General features: G+C 44.0%; 1 protein-coding gene across 7 annotated transcripts in view; it reads right to left on the bottom strand.

The window, feature by feature from the left end:
- LOC106604545 (LIM and calponin homology domains-containing protein 1) overlaps positions 1 to 20,629 on the bottom strand; it is a 157,154-nt gene that overhangs the window by 27,135 nt on the left and 109,390 nt on the right. For 5 of the 7 annotated variants that reach the window (XM_045718017.2, XM_014199288.3, XM_045718015.2 and 2 more), the window contains exons 8-14: positions 19,371 to 19,662; positions 5,804 to 5,842; positions 4,094 to 4,220; positions 3,781 to 3,941; positions 3,041 to 3,527; positions 1,632 to 1,973; positions 58 to 169 (exon numbers count right to left, since the gene is read on the bottom strand). In XM_045718017.2, the coding sequence (XP_045573973.1) occupies positions 58 to 169; positions 1,632 to 1,973; positions 3,041 to 3,527; positions 3,781 to 3,941; positions 4,094 to 4,220; positions 5,804 to 5,842; positions 19,371 to 19,662 (1,560 nt within the window). The remainder of the gene's footprint in view (positions 1 to 57; positions 170 to 1,631; positions 1,974 to 3,040; positions 3,528 to 3,780; positions 3,942 to 4,093; positions 4,221 to 5,803; positions 5,843 to 19,370; positions 19,663 to 20,629) is intronic. The other 2 variants (XM_014199290.3, XM_014199291.3) reach the window with 1 other exon arrangement.

Raw genomic sequence — 20,629 nt, 5'->3', positions numbered from 1 at the left:
ACCACTAGGTGTCAGAGTAGCAGCAGTTAGTCTCCGAGGTAACACATAGGGACAGACCTGTAGCTGGAGAGGGCTGTACTGCAGTCTCTGTTGTGTTGGGCTCCTCCCCCAGCGGGCCTGCAGCAGACCTGCCTCCCGCCTCCACGAGACACTCTGTGCTCTGCAGCTCCTGTAGGGACACCCACAGGAAGAAATACTCTGATTATGCATCCTCCTCCTTCCTTTTGTTGAAGTCATGACCTTTCTGACACAATGTTGCTTTATCCTATCTATGGACTGTAGATTAAGAACAACACATATAGCCTTTCAGTCAGCAGTTTGCAGCGGTGGAAAAAGCACCCAATTGTTATACTTGAGTAAAAGTAAAGATATCTTGATAGAAAATGACTTGAGTAAAAGTGAAAGTCACCCAGTAAAATCCTGCTTGAGTAAAAGTCTAAAAGTATTTGGTTTTAAATATACTAAAGTATCAAAAGTACATTTAATTGCTAAAATATACTTACGTATCAAAAGTAAAAGTATAAATCATTTCAAATTCCTTATATTAAGCAATCCAGACATATAATTTTTTTTTTTAATTTACAGATAGCCAGGGGCATGCTCTAATACGCTCACATAATTTACAAACGAAGCATTTGTTTAGTGAGTCCGCCAGATCAGTGGCATTAGGGATGACCAGGGAGGTTCTCTTGATAAGTGTGTGAATTAGACAATTTTCCTGTCCTGCTAAGCATTCAAAATGTAATGAGTACTTTTGGGTGTCAGGGAAAATGAATGGAGTAAAAAGTACATTATTTACTTTAGGAATGTAGTGAAGTAAAAGTTGTCAAAAATATAAATAGTAAAGTACAGATACCCCAGAAAAACGACAGGATTGGTGGGTCCCCCGTGGACAGCTGAGCTAACTTAGACTAATGTGATTGCATGAGGTTGTAAGTAGCAAGAGAATTTCCCAGGACATATTCATATCTGATATTGGCAGAAAGCTTAAATTCTTGTTAATCTAACTGCACTGTCCAATTTACAGTAGCTATTACAGTGAAATAATACCATGCTATTGTTTGAAGAGAGTGCACAGTTATGAACTTGAAAATGTATTAATAAACGAATTAGGCACATTTGGGCAGTCTTGATACAACATTTTGAACAGAAATTCAATGGTTCATTGGATCAGTCTAAAATGTTGCACATACACTGCTGCCATCTAGTGGCCAAAATCTAAATTGTGCCTCAGCTAGAATAATACATTATGGCCTTTCTCTGGCATTTCAAAGATTGTACAATACATTTTTTTTAAATGCATGTTTTTTTCTTTGTATTATCTTTTACCAGATCTGATGTGTTATATTCTCCTACATTAATTTAACATTTCCACAAACTTCAAAGTTTGCATATCCTTGCTACAGGCAGTTAGATTTGGGTATGTCATTTTAGGCAAAAAAAAGGGGCGGATCATTAAGAGGTTTAAGTAGTACTTTCAAGTATTTTTACTTAAGTACTTTACACCACTGACAGTTTGTCAAGATGCAAGCCACAATTTACATTGTTCCAAGTCTTTTCAGACCCTTTTGATAACGTATGTTTTTTTCACAGAAACAAAGCCGGCTTGGCTGCATGTATTGAGTGCTCACCGAGGGCAGTGAGGTGGGCCGGCTAGGCGGGGTAGACTCCTGTGCATTACCCTTCTCCTGGGCATCACTTTCTCCTGGCACTGAAGAAGATATCACTGCGGTGCCTGTGCTTGTGCCACACTGTGCCACAGCTGGCATGGCTGGTAATGGGCTCGCCCTGGGGGAGGGGCTATGTGTGGGTGGGGGAGTGGCCTCACATGGGGGTGTGTCAGAACCATCAGAGGAGGCTGTAGGCGTGGCAGGGGAGGGGTAGAACCGTAGAGGGGAGGTCCTTCCCTCGCTCTCTGGAGTGGTGACCTCATCGTTTCCCATGTCGCCGTTCACTCGCAGCAAGCCGTCCACCTGAGTACACAGGTTAGAGACTGAAGGCTTAAAGAACACACACGTATGCACATACATACTACAAAGATGCATTTCGATGTAAAAATCCAACACTAAAACACAATTTTAGAGACACTGTATCCTCACCAAAAATATCCTTCAGACAGCAATACAAGAACAGTCAACTGGGGTGAAATCTCCCAAATTCCACAGCAACGACTGCAATATGACCACACAGTTCTACTCCAGACCACCCAGACCGGAAGTTGCCCCATGTTGTAAATAAAACCGTAACTGATTCATGTAACTCTGGCCTATAAGCTATTCAGCTAGCCCGATAACATGCTGGGACTGAATGAAAGGCTGTAATGCATGTGTGAGGAGGGCAGAGTACTCCAGACACACAGGGGGGTTGTTGAATGAAGGGGGACTCACTACCCAGAATCACCCCCTCAGTCTGTGTGGTCCTCTGTCTGCCCAGAGACCCACTTCACATTGAGAGGAACTACTTGTCAACTTCTTATGTCAATACGGAACAGAGCCCCCCATTCAGGCTCCCCTCAGCTCCAAATAAGAGATTCCAGACACAGAAGTGGAAAGAAGTCCCGGTTTGTTCCCATAATAACCCCAAAGCATGTTATCTTCCTTTGGAATAGGCCCATTTGGCAAATGGCTCTGAGGATGAAAATGAACATCCTGTTATGCTGAACTGAGATGTTGCAACAGACTTTGGGGAAGAAGGAAAAGGGATTTATATCTTTTTTGTCTGAAAACATGACACCCAATCTCCATGGTTTCTGTCTTCTATTCTAATTTAAATGCCAAGATCAGGGTTCCATTTACACAATACATTTGTGCGCCCTTGGAAGACTAGGCTGAACAAAACATTCAAACTACTTTGAGGGAGGAGTGACGAACAAGCCCACGGCCCCCCTGGTAATTTAAACCCTTGTTCAAACACAATGTTACAGTAAAATACACTAGTGATAACACTGATAAAACCCTTGTTCAAACACAATGTTACAGTAAAACACACTAGTGATAACACTGATAAAACCCTTGCCATTAGCTGGCATTTTGTGCCTCACCTTGCCTGGCCTGGGTCCCACCAGCATCTGCAGGCCCTTGGGTTGATTGTAAGGCTTGGGCATCAGCAAAGGCACAGACTTGGGTGAGACGGCCCGGATAGAGGGGTTTGGTTCAGGCTTGCGCGACCGAATCTGGGGGCGATGAGACAGACCCTGGGGGAACCCCACCACCTGGGCCTCAACAGTAGCGGTAAACTTGGGTGCCGGGAGCGACTGCTGCCTCAGGTACTTCAGGGGGCCATTTGTATCTTCTTCCGGGGAGGTGGGGGTGGGAGAACAGGAAGTGGGTGTGAGGGTGAGACGTGTGTTGGTGGTAGCGGTGGGATCCTCAGAGATGCTCCTGTCTAGCAGTTTGGGCAGTTGCAGGCGCTCCAGCACCGCTTCACTGATGGTGAAGCGCTGGGCGTAGCGGTGGAGGACCAACGCCGCCTCCTCAGGGGTGCGGGCCAACCGGTAGGCCTCGCGGAGGTCGTTCTCACGACGCTCCCTAGGGGAGGAGAGACGGGAGGACAAGATGAGACAGGGGCCATGTGACTGGCTACACACTGACAAAAGCATAATTGTTGAAACATGCTATGATCCCCTGATGCAATTATAAAATAGGTCGAGGCCAGGATGAGATAAAAAAACAACAGGCTAGGAGAGAAGAGAGTAGGTAAAGGCCTATACTGTACATGGAGACAACCAACAATATGGAAACCAGGGTTCGATCTAAAATGGAGGATTTCCTTATGACGTACTTCTCCTCAACAATCTCCCGGTAGGTTTTGATGCTCTTCCTCCTCTGAGAGATGGCCCCTCCCTCACCCGTCATCAGCTTCTCCATCATCTTCCTCTCTTCCTCCTTCTTAATCAGGTCCTGGGAGACGCTTCTCCTGCGACTCTTCCACCGGGCTAGGTCCTAACAGACAGACAGTAGATGTATGACTGTATGAATGCGTGAGTGTGTAGGTGTGTGTGCAACTCTATGATAAAGTGTGAGTAAGTGTAAATGTGTGTATAAAAGTGTATTAGGATGTGCGTGTGTGTGTATGCGTGTGTGAGAGTGCTTACGTCCTGCCAGTGGTCCTCTTCCTCCTTCATCATGTTGTACTGGTTGTGCATGAGCTCGTGGCGCACCTGGCTGTGGTGTGGCAAGATGGCGTCCTCCTCACAACGCATGTCAATCATACTCACACTCCTGAGAAAAGAAAAGAAGAAAACTTGGATATGGAAGGAGTTATAGAGAGATTCACTGGGAGAGAAGTCATGTATACGGTACAGACAGAAAGAGTTTTATTTTAAGGCACATTAGATGGAGTAATGTTTGGAGTTGCCGTAGTGATGAAAGTTAAGCCAGGAAAGGACAAACAGGGTCGGTGGTCAGATACACCTTCTGTACTCAAACCCCAAAAGGAACTCATCATGATTCTGACAATACCACACATATTATTGGATATTACTCTTCTGTATATATTAGTTTGTATTATACTGTGCTAACCATGCAAAACAGAAGGCAGCAAAGATAACGTTAATAATTAAAGGCAGATTATAACATGTAAAGCAACATGCTATCAAAAGGTCATATCAAAAGGTCATATATACAGTAGCCTATCTGTTCAACAGCACAGAGCATCAGTTATACATTTTATCCAGGTTTTGCTTTGAGAACCACAGTGAGATCCTCATACCTTGTACAGTGCTGGTACATATCCTTGTTTGTGAGTGTATGCGACATGCATCATATGGTGCGCTCTCTAGTCTCTCTAGCCTTCCACAATTTTCAAATGTTCTGGCTGAACAGCATCTGCATGTAATAGAACATCAGTTTGGCATAGAATAACTACGTCTCTGCCTAAGTCACCATCTTATCTGCTTGAATAAAATACTAAATAGTAGCTAGCAAGATGGAGATCACAGAGGTTATTTTTAATGAGTGCATTTCGCAAGTGGCTAGTTTACATCAACTACCTTCACTAAAACTGACCATCTGAAAATGTCTGAAACCCTACCTCTTTAAAGAGTATCTTAAATAAATCCCATGGTGCCCCCCACCCCAAAAAGAATAATGTATGCACTAATGTAAGTCGCTCTGGATAAGAGCATCTGCTAAATGACTAAAATGTAAATGTTAATGTAAACCACTGCAAGGTTTTGCATGCAAACTTTGGTTTTGAATCTTGACATTCAGGCATGTCTGCCTCGTGATTTGTTGGGAGAGTTATCTGTCTGAAGAGGACCCACCCCAGAACAATTTCTTCCCCCCTTATCGAAGTTGCCAAAAGAGTCCGTCATTGAAATCAGACCCTAGTCACTGCTGTTGCCTAGGGTTTGGGGGTTTACGAGACTATGAGCTGTCCACAAGACAGGAGAGTGATCTAGGTCCTTCCTATTCCACAGTAGTTCCTCGAAGGCTATAAGAGACACAGCAACTCGGTGAGGCTGGATAAGTGATTCACAGACATTTGAGTGCACCCTTGTAGTTAAGATTCATGCACATGTCTAGAGTTCCAGCGTTTGCTTTTGAGAGTGAGACATGCAGATGACAGAAGCACGTTACAAACACAAGCATCTTAATTTGAAGTCAACCGCTAGTCCCTCCCAACTTCTGCCAATATGACTGAATAGGATGGGTGTAACATGGTTAAAAGTCCAATAGTCCAGAGTTACACCCATCAGCTCCTTACAGATAGACATGTCTAGAAGCAGGCATACTTGGTGGGATACTTGGCAGGTGTGGTTTAGCAGGGATGTGCTGCCGATGGGTAACAAAGAACCACTTACTCTGGGTCATCTGATACACTAGCAGCTCTGTGACTGAATCTACAAAAGCAGAGACATGGAGAAAGAGCACAAACACTAATGAACAAACACACAACTACAACACATACAGATCTGGACACACAAGTACACAATGCAATACATACAGATATGAGAATGTGTGATATAAGGAATATAGGGGGCGTGCTGAAAACACCTGTAGGTTTACTCTATGGGTTACCGTTGACAACAGTATGAGCTCTTTGTAAACAATTATGAAAGTTTAATGAGACACTATAGGTTCAGTATTATTACAAAATGAGCAATTACTGTCTTAAATATCAGAATGATGCGATGGGTTTACAGTATAGTTGTTCTGGCTAGATCTACAGACTGATAAAAACAGTGTCCATTTGAACACAAGGTGGCACTCTAAACAAGAACACAGCCAGCTCAGCACTTGGGGAGAAAAACCACTGAATTCACTGCACTAATATAGGCCTCTACAGCATATTGTATGGCGCAGATGGAAATGATCTCATGATGCAGTCTAAAATAAAACTAGCATTAAAAAGCATGCATATTTTATTAGCCTGCTCATAATGCATCTACAAAGCTGGGGTTCTTCGTCTTTCGCCAGAACAATACCCAAATTGGAGGTTTGGGTTAACCGGGTTTGGGTTAAAGTTCTGGGCCACAGAGGGCTTTTAAAGCTGCCTTTCTGATGTTGGGAAGGGTGCGAGTTAAAGTGTGTCTTGTGGTCCTATTAAGACTGGCCACAAGATGGGGAGACCCAGTGACGAGCGGTCTTACAAAACAGACAGCAGAAATTGTTTTACGGGCTGTATGTATTTGTCATATCTGCCACACAGAGCGAAAGGCCATTTTTCTACTACTACCAGTGCATTCTAGTAATAGAGTTTAAGTCTACTGTATGTAATATGTTTACCATGTATGCATATATTTGCAAGTGTTTAGGCACATTCAAGCATACATGCGCAGCCCTGTATATTCAACAATTATTAAATAGCAACACTCATTGGACAAAGCTAAGAAAGTAATACAATGTAAATATGATTGAGGGAGTTGCTGTAACCAGTGTGTATTGGAAATGGTCAAATATCAGAGGTCACCATGCAAGGTTATTTAAAGGTCACTGTCATTTCTTCACATGCGTAAAAACATACAAACCCAAATGAACAAATAAAATATATATTTTTAAGTATAAATAGAGAAAAGTCATGCATTCTTCACATTTGCCATCCAGAGGTGTGCATCACTGCTCGAGGTCATGGCCACATGCGTATGAAGCAGGATTTCTAAAGGTCTACTGAAGGATGACAGGTAATGTAGTTCTCTGTATCTGATCTGTGTAGGCTGGGAGAAACCCAATATGTTGTGGCTGTTATGGTGTGATGCTCCTCCCTTAGCCAACTGAGCATTTTGTATCGGTCTCTGAATCCTAGTCAATGGACGATAGGCTCACATTGGCGGGGGGTCGTCGTCAAGCCAAGATGGACATTTCCCCACCGCTGGTTTGTCGCCCTCGCGACCTTCAACCTCCGACTTGCCCATGCGACCCTGGCAGGTGATGGTCAGTGTGGTGGTTGCCCCGGCTGAAGGAACAGGCAGGAACTGGTTTGGACCAGTGGTGCCGCTGTGTTTTGGCGAGGTAAGGGCACGGCGAGCCCATACGTCGTCATTCCTCCCCGTGTCTGTCGCTAGGGATATGGACAGCCCCACCTTCTTTTGCCCTGCCTCCTTCCTGTAAATCATGGGAGGGAACTTCCTGGTTGTGTCCAGGCTGGCCCTGGGGCTAAGGGGGCTCGTCACGATGATGGAGGTAGTCATGGGGCTGGTTGTCAGGGATGACGGACGGTATAGTTCCTCGGAGCATGAGCGGGCGGGGCTACTGCTGAGAGAGTGGTTCGGTTAGCATTGACCAAGGTCGTAGGGCATTTCACATTATTTCACTATTGAAATAATATAATAAAGCAAAATTAGAATATCCAGATAGTTGAAATTTAAAAAAAAAAAAAAATGTTTTTAAGTCTCTTGACCAATCATAATTACGCAAATGCACATGACAGAGGTAAACAGCGGAAGGCTGCTTTCTCCAGTCGTTTTTGGCAAAAAGCAACAGGGTCGTTCCATGTTATTTCATCAAGCCATGACACCTAGCATCTCAGATTGTCATGAAATGGTTTCTGGAGTTAGAAACAGATCATTCAGCAACTTTATTTTGTGGAAATATCATTTTCTCAGAAAAATTAATCTAATTAATTGCACCCAAATTGACCATAAACATTTTTAAGGATTCATATAATATTCAATAATTATAGTACCCAACATCCAATTTGGACCACACATTCTTCAAACTTTGTTCACCTAATAGTAGGAACAGTACCATTTAGCGGTTAAAATCTGGTGATATCAGGATGATGGATGGGACATAAACCTAAAAACTTAAATTACTAGTTTCTCTGAACAGGGGGGAAAAATCTAATTAACTAAGAATACATACATAGGATGAAGAAACAATACTCCGATCCGCAGCTCCATACTACTTGAGACAGAGAACTGATACTATATACTTGTTTTGGGGTGAGATTGACGTGGGGTATGGGGGGTCCGTGGGTGACTTGACAATTTCTTTGGATTCCTCATGTCTTACTCATTTTTAGAAAAATATTTGGTACTATATTTATTGAATATTATCTGAATCCTATAAATTAAAATGGGCACAACCAATTTGGGCACAACCAATTAGCTTAATTTCTCAGAGATTAACTGATATTTAAAAAAAATTATGTTGCACAAATGCTTATCTTAACTTTTTCTAACAGAAATAATTTCAGAACAATCTGAGATTGTCAGCGTCAAAACACTTTCTTGTTCTTTTTGAGGTGGAACCACACAACAGTGAAAGAGAAGTCTGATTTTCGCCATAATATAATTGATTCTGTTACAAAAAGGTTTTCTGGTGAGTGTCTTGATTTGATCGGTTTCAGGTCTTTTGGAAACTCTGTTAGGTGCACGCTTGTAATTGCTATTTGAAGTGGGGAAAATAGTATACCGATGTCAGGACAGCCTGGAGGGCTAAAGGCGCCACAAAAACTATATTAAAAAGTTTGTTTTACAAGTATTTCAAATTACATGGTATATCCTTGCAGGCAACAATATCACAAGGATTATCTAATTTAATTCATAACAAAGCATTAAAATAGGCCGACCAAAAAAAGTGATCCAAAAATAAACTCACTCAAGTAATCGAATAATAACATCCATTCAGATATCCGGATATTAGATTAACCATGCCCATCCTGTAATAGTCGTAATATAAAGACATTGGCATAGACTCGAAAGGGTTTGTTCATAAGGGTTGTGGAACCATTTCAAACACAGATGCAGAATCATACCCAAACACACAATATCCTATTATAAAAACTCACATTAGTACAGCTGGAAGGTAGATTTGTGAAGAAAAGCAGACCAAACACTAGTGACTCACAAAGATTGTATTGGGAGAAAACCCACAATACCCACCCCCGGGAAAAAAATAAATATATTCTTTGCTTGACACATAGGCGCAGTTAACTTAAATAGCCCCACTTTTAATAAAAATGGTCAATACATGGTTCAAGTTACTAAAAATTACTTTTCTCTCCACCCATATTATACTAGGCCTTACATTCTACGAGAGTCATTTTCATTATCACACCGTTACCATCGAAAATGTGGACATGTCTTCTGTTAAATTATCTAATGTAATGTCCCCTTTATGTTCAGGATGTGTGCCATTGAGAATGTGTACGCCATATCCCAGCCCAGGTCAGGGGCGGTAGGACCCCTCATTTCCTACTTCCTGAGGGTGGGTTCCCTGTGTGTTGGATAGCAACAACAAAAAATCTGTGTATGTCAAATACTGTAACACAGTATAGGTAAGCTAGCTAGACTATGGCAAGTATTTGGTGTGTGCGTGCAAGGCTGCGTCTATAACAAACGTGTGTGTGTGTGTGTGTGTGCTTGAACAACCAATGTGTTTCCAATATACAAGGGCAGCATGGTGACTTGCTGATTATCTCCAACCAGTGCCATAGACCCAGTCGGTATTAAATAGATTGTAGCAGCCCTGCCCATCTCTGGGGAAAACAACCTGTGGTTACCTAGGTTACCCCATTGGTTCACAGCAAAAACGTTCAAATGCAATTTTCTTGTCGTCTGCTTGTTTTAGTCAATTAAAAACGACATTTAAGAACTGTACAACATGTCTAAAGATTACTTTTAAATATTGCCTTCTCCCGAGCGCAGTGTTGCCAACTTAGCGACTGTCGCTATATCTAGCGAGTTTTCAGCCCTTCATCGACTTTTATTGGTAAAACATTCTAGCGACAAATTCAACTATTTTTCAGGCTGCCTTTGGGGACTTTTGACAAGGGGGCTTTCTATGGTTTTAATTGCATTTACCAATTTTTCCCACTGAATTCTGCCGCAAACAACTAAAAGAAGCCACAGCAACGGCGCACTCACAGGCAGAGAAGCACCAGGAGAGGGGGGATCTGGCGGTAAAGGGGACAAAAAAACGCTGCGTCGGGGACCTCAAATTGGTACGGTGACTTCGTTGCAGCAACCACAAAAGGTAATCTAGCAACTTCTAGCAACAAATCAAAGAGCCAATAATGGATCTCACTGAAAGATATAGTTGGCAACTCTATTGTAGGGCTTCCCTCATGTCCCTTTTCATGACGGTGCTAGCAGCCACGTGACTACAAACAGACTACAGCTACAAGTAGTAAGTGGAGTTGCAAACGGACTGTACTAAACAAGTTAAATGTCTTACCTGTGATTAAATGTTTTCCACACACATAGCTACATGTAGTCTACTTGGACACCGGGTCCCCACATTTCCCACTCTCCTACGGTGAACAGCCTGAAGCCACAGGGCTCTTATCGCAGGCTCTATTTCCCTGCGTGGGAGTATTGTGAACTGCAGGTCAGGGATTTTGACCTGGTTACATGTACATTGAACAACACATCAGCTTTGCGGGCATGTTTTGTTATTTATGTTGACGAAGTTGTCTCTTTTACATTGGGATTTTGTTGGTTTTCCCCAATTTGTGGGGGTGGTCGAGGGGAATTCCTTCTTACTATCTGAATATTGACTCGGCCAATAGCACCGTGTTGCCTAGGTGATCAAATCAGAAAAATACTCTTCATAGGTCATGAGGACAATCTCTGTCGAACGGAGATATAAACACCCATCTATCCAGAAACAAGGGAGCAAATTAATGCCATTTGATTTTGTGCATCTCAAATAGCCTCTTGTAATACACATTGGTGGTTGTTTAACCTATGACCTATTTTACGTGTCCTCAACCGATTGTGTGTTTTTGTTTGTTTATTAACGTTTTTTTAACTTATTTTTTACATAATGTTGCCGCTACAGTCTCTTATGACGGAAAATAACTTTTGGACATCAGGACTGCGATTACTCACCACGGACTGGCAGAATCCTTTTTTTCCATTAACGAGTCTGATGAGCCCGACGCGAACGATATACTGCTTTCTGGGGAACACGCCCAGATCCCTGTGATTTACGTGAAGAGAAGGCGGAGAAAAAGGGGCCAAAGGGCGGGCTACCTTCTGAGAATTCGTAGGCGATCGAATAAACCCCCACTTCCTTCCATTCTGCTAGCAAATGTGCAATCTTTGAGAATAAAATAGATGACCTACGCGCAAGATTAAACTACCAACCGGACATTCAAACTAATATCTTATGCTTCACAGAGTCGTGGCTGAACGACGACACTATCATCATGCAGCTGGCTGGTTATATGCTGTACCGGCAGGACAAAACAATGGCGTCTGGTAAGACAAGGGGTGGCGGGCTATGTATTTTTGTAAACAACAGCTGGTGCACGATATCTAAGGAAGTCTCGAGCTATTGCTCGCCTGAGGTAGAGTATCTCATGATAAGCTGTAGACCACACTATCTGCCTAGAGACTTTTCATCTGTATTTTTTGTAGCTGTTTACAAACCACTACAGTCAGAGGCTGGCACTAAGACAGCATTGAATGAGCTGTATTCCGCCATAAGCAAACAAGAAAACGCTCACCCAGAGGCGGGGCATCTAGTAGCCGGGGACTTTAATGCAGGGAAACTTAAATCTGGTTGACCAAATTTCTATCAGCATGTTAAATGTGCAACCACAGGAGAAAAGAAAGAACTCTGGACCACCTTTATGCCACACACAAAGACGCAAACAAAGCTCTCCCTCGCCCTCTATTTGGCAAATCTGACCATAAGTCTATCCTCCTGATTCCTGCTTACAAGCAAAAATTTAAGCAGGAAGCACCAGTGACTAGATCAATAAAAAACGTGGTCAGATGAAGCAGATGCTAAGCTACAGGACTGTTTTGCTAGCACAGACAGGAATATGTTCCGAGACTCCTCCGATGGCATTGAGGAGTGCTCCACATCAGTCATTGGCTTCATTAATAAGTGCATCGATGCAGTCGTCCCCACAGTGACCGTACATACATACCCCAACCAGAAGCCATAGATTACAGGCAACATCCGCACTGAGCTAAAGCTGCCGCTTTCAAGGAGCGGGACTCTAACCCGGAAGCTAATAAGAAATCCTGCTATGCCCTCCGATGAACCACCAAACAGGCAAAGCGTCAATAGAGGACTAAGATCGAATAGTACTACGCCGGCTCTGACGCTCGTCGGATGTGGCAGGGCTTGCAAACCATTACAGACTACAAAGGGAAGCACAGCCGAGAGCTGCCCAGTGACACAAGCCTACCAGGCGAGCTAAACTACTTCTAGGCTCGCTTCGAGGCAAATGGCACTGAAACATGCATGAGAGCACCACCTGTTCCGGAAGACTGTGTGATCACGCTCTCTGCAGCCGATATGAGTAAGACTTTTAAAGCAGTCAACATTCACAAGACCGCAGGGCCAGATGGATTACCAGGACGTGCACTGCGAGCATGCGCTGACCAACTGGCAAGTGTCTTCACTGACATTTTCAACCTCTCCCTGTCCGAGTCTGTAATACCAACATGTTTTAAGCAGATCACCATAGTCCCTGTGTCCAAGATCACTAAGGTAACCTGCCTAAATGACTACCGACCCGTAGCACTCATGTCTGTAGTCATGAAGTGCTTTGAAAGGCTGGTCATGGCTCACATCAACACCATTATCCCAGAAACTCTAGACCCACTCCAATTAGCATACCGACCCAACAGAGCCACAGATACAATTTCTATTGCACTCCACACTGCCCTTTCCCACCTAGACAAAAGGAACACCTATGTGAGAATGCTTTTCATTGACTACAGCTCAGCGTTCAACACTATAGTGCCCTCAAAGCTCATCAATAAGCTAAGGACCCTGGGACTAAACACCGCCCTCTGCAACTGGATCCTGGACTTCCTGACGGGCCGTGCCCAAGTGGTAAGGATAGGTAACAACATCCGCCACGCTGATCCTCAACACAGGGGCCCCTCAGGGATGCGTGCTCAGTCCCCTCCTGTACCGTGTGGTGCCAGGACAACAACCTCTCCGTCAATGTGATCAAGACAAAGGAGATGATTGTGGACTACAGGAAAAAGAGGACCGAGTACACCCCCATTCTCATCGACAGGGCTGCAGTGAAGCTGGTTGAGAGCTTTAAGTTCCTTGGTGTCCACATCGCCAACAAACTAACATGGTCCAAGCACACCAAGACAGTCGTGAAGAGGGAACAACAAAACCTATTCCCCTCAGGAGACTGAAAAGATTTGGCAATGGTCCTCAGATCCTCAAAAGGTTCTACAGCTGCACCATCGAGAGCATCCCGACTGGTTGCATCACTGCCTGGTATGGCAACTGCTCGGCCTCCGACCGCAAGGCACTACAGAGGGTAGTGCAATTGGCCCAGTACATCACTGGGGCCAAGCTCCCAGCCATCCAGGGCCTCTATACAAGGTGGTGTCAGAGGAAGGCCCTAAAAATTGTCAATGACTCCTGCCACCCGAGTTATAGACTGTTCTCTCTGCTACCGCACGGCAAGCGGTACCAGAGCGCCAAGTCTATGTCCAAGAGGCCTCTAAACAGCTTCTACCCCCAGGCCATAAGACTCCTGAACACCAATCAAATGGCTTCCCAGACTATTTGCATTGCCCCCCCCCCCCCCCCCCCTACCTTTTACACCCCTGCTACTCTGTTGTTATCATCTATGCATAGTCAATTTAATAACTCTACCTACATGTACATATTACTTCAACTAACCGGTGCCCCCGCACATTGACTCTGTACCGGTACCCCCCCTGTATATAGTCTCACTATTGTTATTTTACTGCTGCTCTTTAATTACTTGTTACTTTTATTTCTTCTTATCTGTTTTTTTTTTAAACTGCATTGTTGGTTAGGGGCTCATAAGTAAGCAATGGCACAGTATTCCTGAAATATGGCACTGTGGGCCCTGGTCAAAAGTAGGGGCACTATATAGGGAATACGGTGCCATTTAGGACATACCCAAGAGTTATTCTGGGGAGGTCCAAGGAACATTCCAAACATAAGCTGTGCTGTGGCCTAGTGTTTTTGTTGGCGTTGGACACAGCTGCCCTCTTTCGCTGCATGTGAAAACCAAGCTCAGAAGTTTGGGGTTTTGGTGTTTGCCAGGAGTCTGCAACGTTTGTTCTTTTTATTTCTGATGAGTCGCTCTCTGTGTTCCTGGCAGTTGTTTTGACATCCGCCCTGTAGCAACTTCTTATGGCCTTCTGCCTGTTAGTTGTTTGGCTACTGTTGTTTACAGTTACATTCTAGTCATTTAACATACGCTCTTATCCAGAACGACTGTGGGTGCTTTCAACTAAAATCAAATGTTATTAATCACATGCGCCGAATACAACAGGTTAAGGTCTACACCTGTTGTATTCGGCGCATGTGACTAATAACGTTTGACTCCTGGCAAACACCAAAACCCCAAACTTCTGAGCTTGGTTTTCACATGCAGCGAAAGAGGGCAGCTGTGTCCAACGCCAACAAAAACACTAGGCCACAGCACAGCTTATGTTTGGAATGTTCCTTGGACCTCCCCAGAATAACTCTTGGGTATGTCCTAAATGGCACCGTATTCCCTATATAGTGCCCCTACTTTTGACCAGGGCCCACAGTGCACTATATCAGGAATAGTGTGCCATTTAGGACGCAGACTTGGAACATGCCCTGTACACAAGTCCCATTTCATCTTTAGTGTGTTTAGTCAGCCAACATAGTGACAAGCCAGGTCTTCAGATATCGAGGCCAGAGAAAGCAGACCTATTCATAGGATGGATCCAAATTCAACTCACTACGGCCCCAAATAAGCATCAGTCATGTCCTTGTCGGAAAATAACAGGAAAGGTTACGCTCTTATGAAATGGTTCACTGAATCTCCCAGTTTGTGTGAGTAGTTGTCTTTAGAAGTGTCTGCATGGGCGTGTTTAAAGGTGTCATCACCAAAACAATATAAGGAAATCAAATTGGCACCTTGGTTCAATACATTTTACAGGGAAATCCTAAAGAGGGTTAATTAAGTTAGGGTCATTGGAACTGTGGCTTGATGAGACAATAGAGTCTAAGGGAAAGTTTCATCTGGGGATTGTTGGGGTAAGGGGTTACTGTTTTAGCTTTAGGGGTTAGGGCATACAGTGATTGGCACCTTTGCTCAGCAGTCACAGTCAGGTGTATAGCAGTCTCCCTGTGGGTGAGTGTGGGGGTCTGTGAGCGCTGAGGGGGGGTGTAGGAGTGAAGCTCATACTCCTCCTCCCTCTCCCGTCTCCACGGGCATGCCGGAGTCACCTGCCCTTCCTCCTCTTTCCTCTCCTCCATTTCTTCCTCACCTCTGTGTTGTTCTTCTGACTGATTCTGTGGTTGGGGAAGGGGTTGGGCTTGGAGCTCGGGCTCAATAGGAGCTATAACTGGGGGTACCTCTAGGTTGGGGAGTTCGGTTGGACTGTCACACACACACACACACACACACACACACACACACACACACACACGCAGCAATCACAACACCAACATGCAACGATAACACAGCGTAGCACAAATACACAAGCAGCAATCACAACACCAACATGCAACGATAACACAGCGTAGCACAAACAAAGCCACATATGAAACACGCAAGCATTACCACAAAACACAGTGATAATGTGATCATATGCACAATGACAATGGGAATACCAAAAAGCAACACACCAATGGAAACATGTGGCAGGAAAAAAGAGCAAATAAACAGATCACATATTATAATGATGTAATAACAATCTCAAAACATTTGAATAAAGAGTCACTGAAAAGCAGAACAAGCTGAATGAAGAATAATGTGCTGTTTGGTATTGGTCGGTCGGTCAGGGACCCGATGACCTCGGTGAAAAGCTCAAGCCAATCTCATGATCTCATTCAAGCGCACACACAAATACACACACAGGTGTAGAAATGCACTGACACATGCACACGTCCTCATACATTTACTCAGATAGGGTTAGCATGACCTTAGGATCTACAATTGCACACCCACATGTAAACGCACACACACACACACGCTTGCTTGCTCTGCTCACACTTGCTCCTTATTGACTTCCACTTACAGGTTTAACCCTTTCCAATTACAACCTTGCACTGAGACACACACACGTAGAGGAAATACGATTTCTGCTGAATAAATCCAGCTGGAAGCCAGTCATCCTTCTAACAATATTGCGAAGCCTGCGTATTGCGAAGCCTGTATTCGTCATCGTGTGAGAGTGGTGTGTAGGTGTTACGTCTAAAGTCTGGTTTAAACTAATAAGCTTAAAGTCAAACCATGCCATGTCAATAAGGTCAGATGTACTGTTGGAGCAAAGGCCCGATTTAGTAGGTGACGTCTAGTGTAAACAAACAACACACTCGTATGTATGCATGTAAACTCAGCAAAAAAAGAAACGGCCTCTCACTGTCAACTGCGTTTATTTTAAGCAAACTTAAATATGTAAATATTTGTACGAACATAAGATTCAACAACTGAGACATAAACTAAACAAGTTCCACAGACATGTGACTAACAGAAATGGAATAATGTGTCCCTGAACAAAGGGGGGTCAAAAGTAACAGTCAGTATCTCCTCATGGACTGGACCAGATTTGCCAGTTCTTGCTGCGAGATATTACCCCACTCTTCCACCAAGGCACCTTCAAGTTCCCGGACATTTCTGGGGGGAACGGCCCTAGCCCTCACACTCCGATCCAACAGGTCCCAGACATGCTCAATGGGATTGAGATCTGTCTTGCAAGAAATCACACACAGAACAAGCAGTATGGCTGGTGGCATTGTCATGCAGGAGGGTCATTGATGGAGGGATTGTGCGTTCCTAGTGTAACACGGGCTGTTGTTGTTGCCATCCTGTAGCTGTCCCGCAGGTGTAATCTTCAGATGTACCAATCCTGTGCAGGTGTTGTTACACGTGGTCTGCCACTGTGAGGATGATCAGCTGTCCGTCCTGTCTCCCTGTAGCGCTGTCTTAGGCGTCTCACAGTACGGACATTGCAATTTATTGCCCTGGCCAGATCTGCAGTCCTCATGCCTCCTTGCAGCATGCCTAAGGCACGTTCACGCAGATAAGCAGGGACCCTGGGCATCTTTCTTTTGGTGTTTTTCAGAGTCAGTAGAAAGGCATCTTTAGTGTCCTAAGTTTTCATAACTGTGACCTTAATTGCCTACCGTCTGTATGCTGTTAGTGTCTTAACGACCGTTCCACAGGTGCATGTTCATTACTTGTTTATAGTTCATTGAACAAGCATGGGAAACAGTGTTTAAACCCTTTACAATGAAGATCTGTGAAGTTATTTGGAGTTTTACAAATTATCTTTGAAAGACAGGGTGGTTTCTTTTTTTGCTGAGTTTATATATGTATGTGTTTGTATTGTATGTATGTGTTTGTATTGTATTGTATTGTATGCATGTATTGTATGTATGTATTGTATGTATGTATTGTATGTATGTACTCTGTGTGTGCGTGCACTCATGCAAGCACGCTCACACACATGCTCAGAAGCGCACACACACCAGATTTCAGCCATCTACTGAAATATTACAAGATGAGTGAAACAAGCCATATTTCAGTTTCATGAAAACCTAAATACGCTGTTTTGATATCAGTTTCCAACAACACTCAACAGGGTCATATAGTAGCCAAAGTGGATCACACATTTTAAGAGTCACCTATCTTGCCTGTTGCTGGCTTTTCTCTGAGTGCTTCGGCCTTGGCCAATCAAAACACACATCTGGTCTATATCAGATCCTCCGTTCATGCCACAACATTACAAAAAATATATATATATTTTTCCTATTCTTAAAGACATGCTCCAGAACTTTGGTGACTACTAAGTATTTTTTAAACCTCACGCTTTGAGCTGGATGTGCCAATGTGTAGTTCATACACTAATAATCTATGAGCAGAATAACTGTTTTTACCTTAATTAGCCACGAAATCCCTAGTTTGAAAGCAACTGTTTTCTGGAAGCTGTGGTGCGCCACATTTTCCCCCATGTGGGCCAGCCCCCTAGCAATTCAAGCGCAACCAATGAGCTTCAGCCTCTCGGCATAAGAGATACAGTTATCAATACACACATGATGCACCCACAGCAGAGGGAGAGAGCGAGCAATGACGTGGTGCACGTCTGCACATCCGGAAAATTGCGTGCTACGTTACATAATTTTCAAAGAAAACTTTTGGCTCATGAGAACTACTTTCAGAACTACTGGCTAAATAGTATACAAAAGTACAGGAAAATCTCTTTAAACATGCATGTTCTACATCAGACAAGACATTCCCAGTCTCCTTTGTGCGTTGGGGGAATTACAATATGAAGGACAATTGGCTGGAGGTAGCCGTTTTCGAAGTGCTGTATCAGGTCTGGTGGAAGAAACAACATATCGGTGAATCGGAGAAAAGCAGTCCATCACCACATGCCGACACTTCTAGAAAAGAAAGAACAAGCGCGCCGAGTTTGTTTTGTCTCAATGCTAATAACAAAACGATCCATTAGCATTTTGGTTAATGTTTAGATTGTTGGCCCATTGGCTCGTGTTATCTGTAGCTAAAAAAGAACACAAGGCTAACGAGCTGCTAAGGTGTGTGCACCAACCTCCTCTCTTGCTGTGTAAATAAAGCTAATCATCTCAATATGGGCTCAACCAGAGAATCGTCTCAGGAAGGAATCGAGTGGTGATGAGTATTTTGGAGAACAGTTATCACTTTGAACAACAGGAGTATGGGAGGTACTTCCTCAATATATGACAAATACTATATATTAGCATACATGGTGATGGTCTCCTACTGCTATTGAAACACCTCCCACTATCTATTGGCTTGGGTCTGTCTGAACTGTTCTGTCAAAGTGTTGCAAGTGACATACATATGAGTTAAAAATATCAAGTTTTCCTGGAGAAAAGAGTGCCAACACATTTACCAAATTACACCATGGCTACGATCGAATAGCCATACTAGCATTCCACTTAGTAGTGGTAGTAGGCTCTGTTCCAATCTATCACTTTTACTACATCACCAATGCTCACCTGAAGGGTATATCGCCTCCTATGGGCGAGGTGGCAGTACTCCAGCTCTTGCGGCTGCCCCCACCCCGGCCACTGCCCTCCTCCCGGCCCTCGTGGTCACCCCTTTTCCTGCGCAGCGGTGTGGGCACGTAGCCACTGGCGTTGCTCTTGTTGGGCAGGTACTGATTGAAGGGCACCATCACTCGGGGCTCGCTCACCGAGGTCCGCCGAGCCAGCATGTCATCCTTGCGCACGTCCGGCAGCTTCCTGCCCCCGTGGGGTCCGGCGTCGGACTCGGAGTCACTGCCACGGCCTGGTGGGTACAAAAGAGGGAGAGACTGACTTAAACCACCACAGTACCCCCATGAAACATTGCCCCACCCACCGAGAGAGAGAGAGAAATAACTGCTTAGGTTTTCAAAATTAGACATCAGCGTTTCCCAATCCTTGTCTAAAAGGACCACTTTCTTCATTGGATTTCATTTTAATGATGCTATCCAACCACTGACCTCTCAACTTGGATAGACGTTACTGAGAGTGGTCTAGAGGTAAGCTAGAAACATCCCAATGGGTATCAATTAAATAGACCATTGAACAGCAGAAAACCTTCTAGATTGTGCCTTTAAGAGCTCTGAGTCTGATACAGCCATAGACCGTTAAAATGGAAATAAACCACAAGAATCAGTTTAAAAGAAAACCAGTATATTCAGGAGTCCCCCAGGACCTGGCCTAGATGATCATGTGACTCAGCAGTCTGCCAGTGAAGTCTCTCTTTTACCACCTATGCACCTTTCTAGGCTTTCTTAAACTGTACAGTATACTTATTATGGGCGAAGGTAGATACTGTTTGATTGCCCTTGTCAACCATCAAATCAAACCAAAATAGTTGGAACATCAGTGAAGGGTATTAGACAGCACATATGATATTAATCATCTTTAAGATTTAGTCTTTCATTAAGCTCAAAGTCACTAAATTGCAACCCACAGTAGAGAAGGATGCCATTGGGGTGCCTGGTTGTGAAGTGATCAACACAGTCAGCTTTCTATGTCGGCAGTAACACTTGGTTGTGCAGAAGCGCATCGCTTAAGGTCTTCCCACCTTTCCACCACATAAATTCATCCTTTAAGGTCCTCCCCTTCTCCACTTAGAGATTATGCTTCCCAAACGGCACCCTATTTCCCCTTCAAAGTGCACTACTTTTGACCAGAGCCCTAGCATGCCATTTGGGACGCAAACATTAACTTTTTGACGGATGAAGACTATAGGGAGGCCTTAAGGT

Source organism: Salmo salar, chromosome 05 (assembly GCF_965601325.2).
Source record: "Salmo salar chromosome 05, fSalSal1, whole genome shotgun sequence".
Classification (NCBI taxonomy): domain Eukaryota; kingdom Metazoa; phylum Chordata; class Actinopteri; order Salmoniformes; family Salmonidae; genus Salmo; species Salmo salar.
Note: the sequence above shows the minus strand (reverse complement) of the source record. Positions and strands in the feature narration are given on the sequence as shown.